Genomic DNA, 15,687 nt, shown 5'->3' with positions numbered 1-15,687 from the left:
GAAATGATTCAAAGCCTCAAAACCACAGTATATTCAGCTCTAAGTGTAAGGTAGTCACTTCCTCAGTGTGATTTGTCACAGTGCCAAAAAATCATCCAGTGTTACCATACTTTTCACTTGGTGGCCCTTCAGGAAAATGGCACTGTCTGAATGATTTTTGCTCTTCTGAATTCTCTCTCTCAGATATCCTAGTTTCTAAAAGACTTACCTATTGTTAAGAGGGAGAAGCATGAGAAGGCCAGGACACCATCAAATTCTTGGCATTTCTATTTGACACTGAAGTTCTTTACCTTCAGGATTCCCAAGTAGTTGAGGATTATTTGAAATTTGACATGAATTTGCCGAAGTGGTCATTTTTCCAGAGTAATACTTTGTGTAGTCAGCTGTTTGGTTGCCTCTGTGGCTCCTATTGTTGGCTCCCCCTGAGTGCGGTGCACGGTAGACTTGGGCTGTGTGAGATGGCCTAACTGACAGAGCCACTTACGGGTTTTGGATTTTTTTTTTTAAACATTCTAAGTTAAGAAAAAGGACATTTGACTTATTACGTTATTGATTTGTGCAATAAAGGGGCCATACTTCATCCAAGCTAGGATGCCATCAATTATGAGATGCATCCCAGTTTCTTAAATGTTACAATGTCTTTAAAAGCTCTACAAGTAATTGCAGTTGCTCTTGGAAAAACTATTAATTCATTGTCAGTTTTCTGTCAGGTGTCCTTTATATATTTAGTTCCTTGAGAAGGGGCAAAACACTTTTGAATTTCCACTAAATTCTTGTTTTTTCCTACCAGTTGCTTTTCGACTGTATGACTTGGATAAAGATGACAAGATCTCCCGTGATGAGCTGTTACAGGTATGTGGGAGAGTTCCCATGCACACGAATAACTTGTGTTTGGGCCCTGCCGGCTTATTCTTGTGGGCAGGAATTGTTCTTTCCTTGAGTAAGCATTTATTTAACACCTGCTGTATGCAGAGTCCTGTCCTAGATATAAAGCAGAGCAGATGACCTGGGGAAACTTGAAATGGCATGTTGAGTTCTCACAGATGTCTCCACTATTTAAAAGCTAACTAAATGTCATTTAAGTGCAGACTGGCACTCAAATATATGAGATGATTTAGATCAGATAGTTCATTTATTGTCAGCTTATTGGTAATTCTGATGACACGAAGGTAAATGCTGCTGTTTTGTATGTCCTTAGGCCTGATGTAAGAGTCAAGGAACTGCTTCTGGGACAGTGTAGCTGAGCCACTACTCACTCGCCTTTGTTGCTCCCCCTAGATAATTCCCTGTTCTAATAGCAGTGACTGGCATTTCATCCTATTAGCATTGCCGTTCTCTTTCTCCCTGCTCCCTCTTCCCTAAATACAAGTTTAGGTAGGGAGAAAATTCTCCTTTTTTCTTTTCTTCTTTTAATATTTATGAATCTTGAGGGACTTCTGGCGGTCCAGTAGTTAAGAATCCACGCTTCCACTGCAGGGACACAGGTTCGATCCCTCATCAGGGAACTAAGATCCCGCATGCTGTGCGGTGTGGCAATAAATAAATAAGTTAATTAATTAATTAAAGGTATTAAAAAAATATTTATGAATCTTGAGGACCATAGGGGGCGAAAACATTCAGGAATTTCCATGGGGAGATTTCTCTCTTTCAAGATAAAACTAAAAAGTAAAGTGGTTTCTACTCACCCTGAAGTAAGTCTGAACTCATTGCCTTGAGAAGTCTTCTAAGTTGAGGTTAAGGACCAACCCAGGGTACTCCTACATTTCTGTGTCTGAGTAAAAACCAAAACAGCCTGCAGGTCAATGATAGTGTCCTTTGCTTTTGAATTGAGGGCATCTTTCTTTTTTTTTTTTTTTTTAATAAATTTATTTATTTATTTTTGGCTGTGTTGGGTCTTTGTTGCTGTGCACGGGCTTTCTCTAGTTGTGGCGAGCGGGGGCTACTCTTCGTTGCGGTGTGTGGGCTTCTTACTGCGGTGGCTTCTCTTGTTGTGGAGCACGGGCTCTAGGTGCACGGGCTTCAGTAGTTGTGGCACACGGGCTCAGCTGCTCCACAGCATGTGGGATCTTCCCGGACCAGGGCTGGAACCTGTGTCCCCTGCATTGTCAGGCAGATTCTTAAGCATTGCGCCACCAGGGAAGCCCCGGGGACATCTTTCTTCAGTAAGAAGAATTTACTTTATTTAAAATTGCTACATCTGGGGGCTTCCCTGCTGGCGCAGTGGTTGAGAGTCCGCCTGCCGATGCAGGGGACACGGGTTCGTGCCCTGGTCTGGGAAGATCCCACGAGCGGCGGGGCCCGTGAACCATGGCCCCTGAGCCTGCGCATCCGGAGCCTGTGCTCTGCGGCGGGAGAGACCACGGCAGTGAGAGGCCCGCGTACTGCACAAAAAAAAAAAAAAAAAAAAAATTCTGGTTTAACTTCTGGGGGTGATGGATATGTTTATTATCTTGATCGGGGTGATGGTTTTACAAGTGTGAACAGATGTCAGAACTTACCAGGTTGTACATTTTAAATGTGTACATTTTACTGTATATCAATTATACTTCAATAAAGATAGTTGCTATACTCATTTTATGAGGCCAGCATAACTTGGACATGAAAACCTTCTAAAGACTGTAAGAAAATTACAGCGCAGTCTCCTTCACTCACATAGATGTAAAAATCCAAAACAAAATATTAATACGTCGAATCCAGCAATATATAAAAAGGATACTATATTATAGCCAAGTGGCTTTATACCAGGAATTCAAATTAGAAAACCAATCAATAGTATTTCTCCACGGTAGCAGATTAAAGAAGAAAAGTTGAATGGTCTTTTCCATAGAATTTTAATAAAATTCATCTTCCATTCATGATTTTTTTAAGGTAGCAATGTTGACTTTTTTTTTTTTTTTGCAGTACGCAGACCTCTCACTGTTGTGGCCTCTCCCGTTGCGGAGCACAGGCTCCGGACGCGCAGGCTCAGTGGCCATGGCTCATGGGCCCAGCCGCTCCGCGGCATGTAGGATCTTCCCGGACCGGGGCACAAACCTGTGTCCCTTGCATCCTGACTTTTTAAATTTTTATTGGAGTACAGTTGATTTACAATGTTGTGTTAGTTTCTGCTGTACAGCAAAGTGAATCAGTTATACATACACATAGGCCCACTCTTATTAGACTCTTTTCCCGTATAGGTCATTACGGGGTATTGACTAGAGTTCCCTGTGCTGTACAGTAGGTCCTTATTAGTTATCTGTTTTATATATATTAGTGTGTATATATCAATCCCAGTCTCCCAATTTATCACCCCAACCAATTCATGATTTTTTTTTAAAGTCTTAGAAAAATAGAGACGGGAGCTTTCTTAAACCATTGAAGGGTATATACAAAAAAACCTCACCATGCATTAAAAAAATAGTAATAATAAAAGTTCCATTTGCTAATACACTTCTGACTGGAACCAAAAGTGACACCATGGAGAGGTGGAAAGAGCATTGGCCAGGTGTGGAGGCCCGGGCAGGCGGCTCGGGCTAGTGGCTGTTGGGACCTGTGTCCAGGCACTTCTGGACCTTTATGTCCTCATTGACAACCTGGATGAGTGATTTTTAAGACACCACCACTCCTGTCCCCACCCCACTGTATACACACAGCACACATGCACAATTAGTTCTATAATTCTAAAAATAAAACACTTCAGAGAATAATTAGACTGGGACCTGAAGAAGCTGCTGTTTGAGGATAGATTTGTCTAGTTGGCCACACACAGTCAGGGAAGATGGCAAATGGCTTGGCCGTTTAATATTTTTGTTAGCATTGCCACTTTTTATTTATCCTTCAGTTTGTATACATTTCTACCCAAATGTACAACTTCCGATTTTCAAGAATTGATTTGTGGGTCAGGGGTGGGGGGAACAGTCTTGATACAGATCAATATTTCAGCTCTTTTTTTCTTTTCAGAAAATCCTATAATATACTTTTAAAAATCTGTTTCAAGAGATTGGGGAAGGATGTAAAGGAATAGGGGAAAGGGAGTCCTGTGAACAGCTGGGCTAGAAGGCCTTGCTTTCCTTGGGTAAAGCTCAGCTCTTAACCTGTTGAAGACAGAGGTGGTTAACTAGGGCAACTCAAGGCATCATAAAAGCACCCTGTCCCCCATTTCATATTGTCTAAGAGCCATGTCATTAGAGTTGCTTGTTTTGCTTAAGGTAGCAGTTTTCAATGTATATTCACACCCTAAAGATGTTAGCAGAATAAGTGGGGAGCAGGCGATCTCTTTGTTAAATCTGAGAACAAATTTGGAGAAACAGTGTTTAATTCTCTTTTTTTCCACAGTTCTCGCAACCCTTTAAATGTGCTTGTCATTTTTCTAAAAGGGGGGATTTAGTATTTAACTCTTCAAGGATCTTTATGTTTCTCGACCATACTTTAGGAATATCTGGGCTAATGCACGCCTCAAAGAGGACTGCATTCGGGTGAGATTCCAGAAAGCCCTACCAAACTGACTTAAACCTATAAGGGACTAGTTTGCCTCATGCAACAAGAAGCCTGGGGATAGATTGTCCAGGTTGGTACAGTACCTAAATGATGTCCAGGAGCCAGGCTTCTTCTTGCTCTGGCATCCATAGCACATTTGACTTTCACCTCACGGTCCCAGGATGGCTGCTGTACCACTAAGCATCATATCTACGTTCCGGGCAGGAAGAATGGGGAGGACCAAAATGCAAAGGATTCTCCCTGAAATGAGGCTTTGCCTTCCTATTCAGTGACCTTGCCAGAGAGTTCTGCTCACATCATTGTCTAGAATGGCCTAGGTGAGAAGATAAGGGTTTCAGCTTTTTGGCTGTTATATTTGAGGACATCAAAGGAAAGGAGGGTGGGGGTGGCTTTTATCTTTAATTTTAGCAGAAGAGTCCTGCTCACCCCCAAGTCTCCAGTAATTCCTGGCTGTTGGTCCTGCAGGTGCTACGCATGATGGTCGGAGTGAATATCTCAGACGAGCAGCTGGGCAGCATCGCAGACAGGACCATCCAGGAGGCTGATCAGGATGGGGACAGCGCCATATCTTTCACAGAATTTGTTAAGGTCAGTCACTTACCTCTTGGTTTGAAGAAGTTAAATCCTACTACACAGGAGGGAGGGAGAAAAACATTATTCACATAAGAGCTTGAGACAGTATCTCCTGTTGTGACCTTCATAACTGTCGTTGGGTTTTGTTTTTTTTAACAGGTTTTGGAGAAGGTGGACGTAGAACAGAAAATGAGCATCCGATTTCTTCACTAAAGGACTGAGACCAAACTGTTCCTTGCTTTCTAGTATTTAAGAACTGGAACTTGAAAGTCCTCCTGTACACCAGCCCCACCTCCATCCCATCATTCCCCTTCTCCCAAAGTACTACTGCTGTTGCATGACAACCCCAAATATGTTCCATCAACACAAACCTGCCTTTGGTGTATAAACAGGGCATTACAGAATGGTACACCCCGCCTAATTCTGTTCAGTATCATTCGCTGGATATCTCCATTTCTAAATATCATCTCCCCCTGTTCTGCTGCTGAGTGCCACGTGTCCATCCAGTCTGAGAAGTGAGAGGGATTCATGCCAAGAACCAGCCAGCAAAGCTCTTTGACTGGATGTGGACCGTAGCCATGCTGCCTTCCCCCCAGCTTGGGTCTGGCATGCTCCTTCATCCTTTTTTATACGTCCTTTGCTTCCTACTTCTCTTTCACCCAATCTACCATTCACTTAATCTTTCAGTGTCCCTGCTTTTTATTAAGCTTCAGTCCCCTCTGTTCTACTTGGCACCCCAAGCTATGCCTGTTAAATGTATTTCTGACTTGGCAGTATAGTTCAGTGGTCTGGCAGTTTTTAATCTACTTTTACTCTTAAATGGGTCTTTGGGATGTTGCCTCTTCAGGAGCTTTTCGGTCAATACTTCTCTCGGAAGAACGTCTTGACCATCTCTTGGTCCCCTCTGCTCTGTCACCAAAGGGCTGTTGGTTGGAGATGTTCTTGAAAGATAAGGGTTATAGAGACAAGTCTTCTGGGTGGCTTGCCCAGGTCGCTCTACCTCTGGCCTCCGATTCTCAACATACATACCTATGTGGCTGCTCCTGTTAGTACAGTGTTGACTCTCCACAAATTAGCCATATGCCTGCAGGCTTGCTTAGTTTGAGGATGCTGTCACCACCAGAATAGCTACTCTGACAGTATGCTTGTCAGGGGTGTTTCTCATGGCTGCTTGAACAAGGAGACTGGGCACCCTAAAAGTATTCCCACCTCTGCAGCATGGTTTATGCCTCAGTGCTGTGTGCCCTGGAATGTTTTTCTCTTCACATTTCCAAGTAGAAAGATAAGTGCCTAACTTATCCCAGTCCACAAGATTTAAAGATTGTCCTCAGTGTCTTGAGGTTTTACACAAAATTCTCTATGAATTTTACACCTGGCACATGTTACTGCTGGAAGCCATAGTCAGCTCCTAATACAGGTCCAAAGCATTGAATGTATCGTATCATTAGCTGCCTGGTTACAATGACATCCTAGCTCCTCTCTTAGACCACTGCTAATCCCTTAGGAACAAGGGCTCTGGCACTGGTGGCACGACCTGAGGTGGCATAATAGGCCTTTGCATGAACCAGAGCAACTTCTCTGCCTAAGTCAGCTTAGTATAGACCTCATTGAATCAGGCTGTTATTATCCTAACATCTGTCTTTATGAGTCTCTTCATCCATATCTGTCCTTGGCTGACTTTCTCTGACTCATTGCTTGCTTGCTGTTTCCTTGCTTTGGAAGGCTATCCAAGATGTATACACAATACTTTAGGAAGGAAATTACTTAAAAAAAAAAAAACACTGCAAAGGGATTAGGAAGAGTGGAGAAGAAAGAGTGGCCAGGCTGGATGACTCAAGTATAAATGACTGAGGAATTCTTGGTGAAGTATCAGTCTTACTTTGTGATCAAGTGATGTAATATAGGAATTGTATAAAAGGGAAGAATTGTCTGACACTGGTCTGTTAGAGAGGTACTTCAGAGGCTCCTTGACCTGCATATTTAAAGTTCCTAAGATTACGGCTTTTTGCTCCTTTTGGCTGTATAGCAATCTGTTTTAATCCACAGTTGTGCCTTATTGTTTCATTAAAATTGTATTCTTTGATCCATCAATAAATACTTGTGGTTAAAACAAAATAACTTGGGTGATTTTTGTCCCTTTGTTTTACAAGAATTTTACATAACTCAGTCCCCTTCTTCAAGTTTGAAATCACAGTGTGTCTCACTTACTCGGGTTTATATCTGTGCTATCAAATGCCTTTATTTGAACGTAATTGGAACGTGACATGAGATTCTATCGGCTTTCATATCTGCTGCTGCCTGGACATAACAGGTGGAAGCGTTCATTTAGGGGCCAACACTAACACTTTGACAGCCTTAGCCACTGCCCACTTGCTCCAGGTAGGATTCCATTTCTGTTCTTGACTCTCTGACTCCTTAAATGTAGAAGAGGTCTAAAATAGGGTATCTGTCTATTGCTTGTTAATAAGTTGTCTACCCCCTCATGTACGTACAGTCTCAATGACATATTGTACCCAGCTATTGTTACATGGCTTTTCACATCTTCACGTTTCAGTCTGCTATGTAGGGTATGAGTACCTCTTCTTATTTTAAGGTTTAGTGTCATGCCACAAGACTCAAAAGAGTAATAGCTAGAGTCATCCTATGAATTCTAACACAATAGCCTCTTCTTTTCCGGTCCCTGTGCCTCAAAAGTCCATTCAAAATGACTTGCACTGTTTCAGCTTTGCTTCATTTTGAGTGTAACTTTAGGATTTGGAGAAAGTGACAAACAGATGGAGTGACCATGTTGTCAGTTTTGGAGGAAGCTTAATGTTACTGACCATGGCCATAGGTATACCAGTCTGTGACTAAAATAAGACGTTCATTGATACTGTAAAAAAAAAAATTTAAGAACATTACAACATTACCTGCAGTTTGAAGAGAATCCCCTTAACTAATTTTATTTCCCTTGCTCCCTTCTGGTCTACCCATGCATTACATATTTCTAAAGTAAATGAAACATAACATGAGATGATAACAGCTTTTAGAAATTAACATATTGTAATATTTCCCCATGTTAACTGTTCTTCCTTGTTTGTATCAACAGTTACATAATATTTTACCAACTTGATGTAATATTTACTTAACCATTACCTTACGTGGCATGTGGGATCTTCCCCGACCAGAGATCAAACTCACGTCCGCCTGCAGTGGAAGCACAGAGTCTTAACCATTGGACCACCAGGGAAGTCCCATTACTTTATTTGCTCATTGTTTCCAATTTTATGTTATAAAATAATGGTACAATGAATGCCTTTTTGCATATAACTTTCTTTTTTCTTTGAAAAAATTTTGTGGGAGTGGGATTACTAGAGCAAACTTTAGGCATTTACTTACAGCTTTTGATAGGCTTCAAGAGAATGCTGGAAGCAATCAAATTACTCTTTTTACCTTCAGTATTCTTTTTAGAATGTTCTTCATGGTCACCTATTTTTTCAAATTGATTATAGAATCCTGTCAAATTTTGTATTTAAAACACTATTAGAATAGATTGTCTTGATTGGGATTTAGAGCAGGTATTTACTGTAGAGACGCCTCATGGAGGACTGTCTTTACAAACTGCATTTCTTAAGCTACAAGCCAGGTGTTTATCCTGTTCCCCAAACACTGAAAGCAGAATTGCTTGGAAGGAAGTCATCATTACTGGACTGAAATTCCCTAAATTCACATTCCTTTGACTGAGATTTGAGTCAACTAGTGATTCAAACTGAAGATGGCTGGGCTTCCCTGGTGGCGCAGTGGTTGAGAGTCTGCCTGCCAATGCAGGGGACACGGGTTCGTGCCCCAGTCCGGGAAGATCCCATATGCCGTGGAGTGGCTGGGCCCGTGAGCCATGGCCACTGAGCCTGCGCATCCGGAGCCTGTGCTCTGCAACGGGAGAGGCCACAACAGTGAGAGGCCTGAGTACCGCAAAAAAAAAAAAAAAAAAAAAAAAAACTGAAGATGGCTGATTTACCAGTACAGACCGTTTAACATCTAGCTTAATAGAAACTCCAGTTTTGAGATTTTCATTTTCTTTTCCTCTATGCCAAGCAGTGATGAGAGATTTACCTGGTAAGTTTGTGAGGTACTGCAGGCTGTTTCTGAGAGGGAACTGAGAGGGAGCAGATAGCAATGAAGAGTCTCGTGTCTTTTAAGATGGAGTAAGTAGGGAATTCCCTGGCAGTCCAGTGGTTAGGACTCAGTGCTTTTGGAGTAAGTAACTGTCCTGACATCTTTACCTAATGTATAAGCTGATCAAGGACATGGTCTTGAGATGCCAAGACTCAGTTTTCTTCTCTAAGCTCTTAAGTCTCTAAGCACTAGATTCTGATCTCTCATCAAAACTAGCAAGGCTGTTTGTTTGGAGGCATGGTCCTGACACTTCCAACCACCTTTGCAGTCTATTCAAGAACTGAAGCAGGTAGGTGAATTGTTATATCTCGTACCTGAATGTGGCTGGAGAAATAAGAATTGATCAAAGAAAGTCTCCGGGCTACCACAGTAGATATCAAGCACCATTAACCAGAGTTTGTGTTTTATTCACAAGAAAATCTCGTATTCCCTAAAACACACACACACACACACACACACACACACACACACACACATATTCTTTAGAAATAAATCTGATAAATTCTAATAAACCTCGTGATATGGTCATCCAGCCCATAACAAATTGGAAGTAGTTAAATTAACAGGCACTACTAGAAACTGGTATGCTGATAACCAAGAAGGGCAGCTGACAAAGGAGGAGACAATATGAAAAACCAAGTAACTCAGTAGACATTCTAGTGCAGACCAGATAATCCTAAGCAGTTCATTAAACCTGAAGGCATTTCAACAGCATGTGTTTATAGAAAAGACCTCAAGTCATCAAGAAAAGGTCTAAAATGTGCTGGTGCTTATAAGTTTAAGCTTCAATAAAATAGAAGTTTACTTAGGTGAAACATCCCTGATAATACTAAAAAATTAAATGCTATTACATGTAATTCAGGCTGCACCTAGATCTGTGTAACTCAATACTATTTGTCCTGGTCGATCTCAGTAATTCCTGCCTGGTTTTTCCTTTTCCTTTTCTACATCTTTTTTCTTAGCATTTTGTAAAAAGCAATGGTTGATGGTGACTTCAAGTGGTGGCATGGCTTAGAGACATATCTGCAAACAACCTTATGGGCTGTGGAGAGAAAAAGCATTATTCTCTATGACACTATATTTCTTGCGGGTAGGTGTTATCTTTTCTCTGTCAACTTGGGTATAGCAGATTTCTAGCTGTTATTAAATTATCCTCTGCAGGGTATCTCTTTGGGGAGAAGGCTGCCATGGAGACCCTCATGATCTGATGAAACATCTTCTCAGAACAGACTCAATCTCTGTATAAAAACTTTCAACTTTAGCAGAATGCACATGCTGTACTATAAATGATTTTGTGCTGCCTCCTACGTCCTTCTGGCAGATGTGGAGCCGAATCACAAACCTGAGATAGCATACAATCCGTGTTTGTAAAACATGACTCTGCATTCTGTGAGCTCCTCCTCTGTGCGCATGAAATTAGGGGCAATTCTGGTAGCTTCGTAGTCACAGAGACATCATCGATATTGCGAGATGGTTAGAGAACAGAAAGAGGCAGATACTAGCAAAGTTTGCAAAAGGGGAAAAGGGCAAATTTCAGAAATGATCCACTCATTTGTTTGACATTATTCCCCAGCAGAATTTTAGAATAAGTCACTACATGGTTGTGAAGACATGGAAAAGAATTTGATGATCACCAGGATGCTGATGTTTTTGGCAAAGAATTAAGTAGGCAGAATTCCTCTCACTTATTTCAAAGTTTTATTAAATTTGTGTGTCAGATCAGTGAAATAGGCAGAGTGTTGCTTTTTTAAAATTTATTTATTCATTTAGTTATTTTTGGCTGCGTTGGGTCTTCGTTGGTATGCGCGGGCTTTCTCTAGTTGCGGCGAGCGGGGGCTACTCTTCCTTGCGGTGCGCAGGCTTCTCATTGCAGTGGCTTCTCTTGTTGCAGAGCACAGGCTCTAGGCACACGGGCTTCAGTAGTTGTGGCACACAGGCTCAGTAGTTGTGGCTCACGGGCTCTAGAGCACCAGCTCAGTAGTTGTGGCACATGGGCTTAGTTGCTCCGCGGCATGTGGGATCTTCCTGGACCAGGGCTCGAACCCGTGTCGCCTGCCTTGGCAGGCAGATTCTTAACCACTGCGCCACCAGGGAAGTCCCCTAGAGTGTTGTTTTCAGCAAAACATATGACTGGGTCTCTCATAGTATTCATAAGGTTAAGATGGAGAAAATTGTGTTGGATTACAGTTGATGTATTTGAGGATGGTAGCTGAATAACCATACACCAAAAATCTAAAAGATCAGTATCAGCAGTCTTGAAAAAGAGGGACAGAATTGGAATCACACTTCCCAATTTCAAAATTTGCTTACTACAAAGCTACGGTAATCAAGGCATGAGGATAGACTGCCTCATGCTCTAGTCCATAGAGCAATGGACTAGAATCATGAGTCTAGAAATAAATTCTCACATTTGTGGTCAGCTGATCTTTGACAAGGATGCCAAAGCAAACTGGTGGGGGAAACAGTAGTCTTTCGATACAACTGGGGCAATTGGATATCCTTATGCAAACGAATGAAGTTGGACCCCTACCTCACACCATATGCAAACAACAACAACAAAAAATCAAATGACTTTTAAAAATGTATGAAAGACTATGTAAGAGCTAAAGTTACAAAACTTATAGAAGAAAACATAGGCATAAATCTTCATGACCTTGGGTTAGGCAGTGGTTTCTTAAATATGATACCAAAAGCACAATCAACAAAATAAAAAATAGGTAAAAAGGACATCATCAAAATTTAAAACTTTTGGGACTTCCCTGGCAGTCCAGTGGTTAAGACTCTGCACTTCCACTGCAGGGGGCATGAGTTCGATCCGTGGTCAGAGAACAAAGATCCCACAAGCCACGTGGCATGAAAAAAAATTTTAACTTTTGTTGTTCAAGAAAGTGAAAAGATAATCTATAGAGTGGGAGAAAATACTTGCAAATCATATCCTGTTAAGGGACTTGTACCCACATTATATGAATTACATCTCAACAATAAAAAGACAACCCAATTATGCAACCCTTGGGCACTGTTGCTGGGAATGTAAGATGGTAGAGCCACTGTGGAAAACAGTATGGCTGTTCCTCAAAAAATTAAAAATAGAATTACCATATGATCCAGAAATCCCACTTTTGGGTATACACCCAAAAGAATTGAAAGCAGGGTCCTTTTTTTTTTTTTTAACCACTGTAGCATCCAGTTTCTATTCACAAAGAAAAAGCTCCAGTCCATCTTTTAAACTGTTTTTGAAAAATTCCTGACATTACAGAACTAAACTGAAATGTATTAATATTCCACTCACATTTACATGACAAACAGACAAAAAGTTCATGAGCCAAAAAAACACAAAAAACAAAAAACAAGGAGAAGCTTATAAAACTAAATATGGATCTCAGCATTAGCAGCTGAACAGAGAAAGGAATTTAAATGCTTTAACTAAAAAATCACGAGTGGATGATAAAGTGTGTAGAAACTGAAAATTTACAAACTATTTAAAACCTGGAATCGCTGACTGTACTCAGATGGATCATGGGTAGTGATGAACAGTAGAAAGGGATTATGGATGAATCTGCATTGTTCTAGATGCTCCTCATGCCACCTGTCTCCGAGGAAAGCCTGACATTTATTAGACATTGAGCCAGGCTAATGCTGGCAGCAGATCCAGTGATGGTAACCTGCTTATCAGTAGATCCTTCCACTGGGTTCACAATTTTGATCTGCACCCCAGATATCTGACAGATCTCATTGATTTTGGCGCCTTGATGCCCGATTATGCAGCCAATCAAATCATTGGGAACTGTGAGTTCATGAAAAGTAGTGTGAGCAGATGCATCCAAACCACTGAATCCGGTGTTGCCATGTGTCATGGGAAAATGAGACTGTTGCATTGCCAACTGGAGCAGCTTGGTTAAATCTGGCTGTGGAATGGCATACTGTCCTTGAATGGCATAGGCCTCTAGAGGCAGTCCCTCTAGGTCAGCGTTGAGGCACATGGACGGGGTGGTGTGGGGAGCTCACACTGTCCCTGTCTGTGCTGTACCTGTCCTGACCACCTGCAAAGATGACCGGAGAACTGGAGGCTTGGGCCAGTATGGGATGGTCACACCCTTTGGTGGGGGGGGACTGGGAGAGAGTCTCCAACATGACCACGCAGATCTGTTTCACACCCTCAGTGATGGATTGCGGAATGCCAATAAGAGTGATGGCCTGTTCAGTCGAGCTGGGGAGCATATCCCCTGCCACCTGGACCTGAGCCCCTGTACTCTCTCCTATTTCCTTGATCTTGCAACCACCTTTCCCAATGAGAGCTACATTGACCAGCAGGGGCCACCAGCCTCAGGGTGACTGGGGCTCTACTGGCAGCTGTGCTACTGGTCATAGAGCTGCTGATGTCCTCTTCCAGTTTGTCAATGATCATAACAAAGGCTTTGAAGATGGCATTAGTGGGTCCAGCCAAAGTGATAATCCTCTCAGGACAATTCCCTCCTGAGATGTTGATACGTGCACCACTCTCCTCGCGCATCTTCCTAACTGATTCTCCTTTCTTTCCCGATGATACTGCCAACTTCCTTTCCATGCATAAGTAGCCAGATGGTGAGAGTGACATTTAATCCACCTTCATTCACACCGGTGTCCATGTCGAGCAGTGTTCTGAGGAGCTGGACTCTGAGTGGTCAAGTCTTTGGTCACTGGTGGGGGTGAAAGCCAAAAACTGCAGGCGCGAGACGACTGAGGGGAAAAAAGGAACCTGCGGGAAGGGGAAGGGCGGGAGGCTGGGGCGGAACAATAGGGGCTGGCGGGAAGGCAAGGGGGCCCCTCCGGAGCGGGGGTGGGTGCGGGAGTTGGGGGGGTGGGGGGAGGGGGGAGAAGGAGGAGGGGGAGGGGGAGGGGGGAGGGAGAGGATAGTGGGGAGGAAGGGCGAAAGAGACCCCGGGGCGAGTGCAGGGCAGCGGAGGGTGGGCAGGCGGGAGAGGGCATGCTCTGGCTGCTGCCTCAGCTGGTCTGGGAGAGTAGGGTCTTAAAGAGGTATTTGTATACCTATGTTCATAGCAGCACTGTTCACAATAGCCAAAGGTGGAAGCAACCTAAACATCCACTGACACATGAATGGAAAACCAAAATGTGGTATATACATACAGTGATATATCATTCAGCCTTAAAATGGAAGGAAATTTTGACCCATGCTACAACATGAATGAACCCTAAAGATATTATGCTAAGTAAAAGAAGCCCATCACTAAAGGACAAATACTGTATGATTCCAGGGCCTGGAGGAATGGGAGATTAGGGAGTGATAGCTAAGGGGTGTGAGGTTTCTTTTTTTGTATTAATGAAATGTTCTAAAATCGTGTTGATGGATGTATAATTTTGTGACTATACCAAAAGCCATTGAATGGTACATATCAAATGGATGAATTATATGACATTTGAATTATACCTCAGTATAACTATTTATTTATTTATTTATTTTAATCTTTGGCTGGATCAGGTCTTAGCTGTGGCATGCGGGATCTTTTTTTGTTGCGGCGCGCTGGCTTCTCTCTAGTTGTGGCAGCCGGCTCCAGAGCGCGTGGGCTCTGTAGCTGCAGAATGCAGGCTCTCTAGCTGTGTGTGGCCCAAGGGCTTAGTTGCCCCACAGCACGTGGGATCTTAGGTCCCCCACCAGGGATTGAACCTGAGTCCCCTGCATGGGAAGGCGGATTCTTAACCTCTGGACCACCAGGGAAGTCCCTCAATATAACTTTAAATAAAAGATCAGTGGCGGGGGGGAAAAAAAATCAGTGGGAATCCCCTGGCAGTCCAGTGGTTAGGACTCTACACTTTCACTGCTGAGGGTGTGAGTTCAATCACTGGTCAGGGGAACTAAGATCCTGCCAGCTGTGCAGTGTGGCCAAAAAATAAAAAATAAAAATAAATAAAAATTAAAAAAATAAAAGATCAGTGTCAGACTTAAGGAAAACCTTCCATGACATGCCAAGGGATTTACTGTCAGTATTCAGTCCTTTTCAACATCCCAAGACAAAGCATAAAAGTAGTGTTTATTAATTTTTTAAAGTAACATAATGCCATAAAAATAGTTAATAGTAGTCCCTCCATGGGAGAATAGAGGCTAAATTATCTTAATAATTTGCGTTCAATCAATAATAGCTAATATTAAAAAAATAATAATTTTATTTATTTTTGGCTGTGTTGGGTCTTCATTGTTGTGAACAGGCTTTCTTTAGTTGCGGTGAGCGGGGGCTACTCTTCGTTGCGGTGCGTGGGCTTCTCATTGTTGTGGCTTCTCTTGCTGCGGAGCACAGGCTCTAGGTGCACAGGCTTCCGCAGTTGTGGCACGTGGGCTCAGTAGTTGTGGCTTGCAGGCTCTAGAGCTCAGGCTCAGTAGTTGTGGTGCACGGGCTTAGCTACTCTGAGGCATGTGGGATCTTCCCAGGCCAGGGCTATGAACCCGTGTCCCTTGCATTGGCAGGCAGACTCTTAACCACTGCGCCACCA

The 15,687-nt window shown here is 42.6% G+C and overlaps 1 protein-coding gene and 1 pseudogene across 2 annotated transcripts in view; one reads left to right on the top strand and one right to left on the bottom strand.

Annotated features, from left to right (window-relative positions):
• Nucleotides 1–7,167, top strand: part of CHP1 (calcineurin like EF-hand protein 1) — a 37,128-nt gene extending 29,961 nt beyond the window's left edge. For both annotated transcript variants that reach the window (XM_004273977.3, XM_049706979.1), the window contains exons 5-7: nt 791–852; nt 4,942–5,064; nt 5,209–7,167. In XM_004273977.3, coding sequence (XP_004274025.1) covers nt 791–852; nt 4,942–5,064; nt 5,209–5,262 — 239 coding nt within the window. In that variant the 3' untranslated portion in view covers nt 5,263–7,167. The remainder of the gene's footprint in view (nt 1–790; nt 853–4,941; nt 5,065–5,208) is intronic.
• Nucleotides 7,168–12,734: 5,567 nt separating this feature from the next.
• LOC101274274 (poly(rC)-binding protein 2-like) lies at nt 12,735–13,955 on the bottom strand (annotated as a pseudogene).
• Between the last annotated feature and the right edge of the window lie 1,732 nt (nt 13,956–15,687).

This window comes from Orcinus orca, chromosome 2 (assembly GCF_937001465.1).
Source record: "Orcinus orca chromosome 2, mOrcOrc1.1, whole genome shotgun sequence".
In the NCBI taxonomy this organism is placed as follows: domain Eukaryota; kingdom Metazoa; phylum Chordata; class Mammalia; order Artiodactyla; family Delphinidae; genus Orcinus; species Orcinus orca.
The sequence above is the reverse complement of the archived record's forward strand: the minus strand, read 5'-3'. Positions and strand labels throughout refer to the sequence as shown.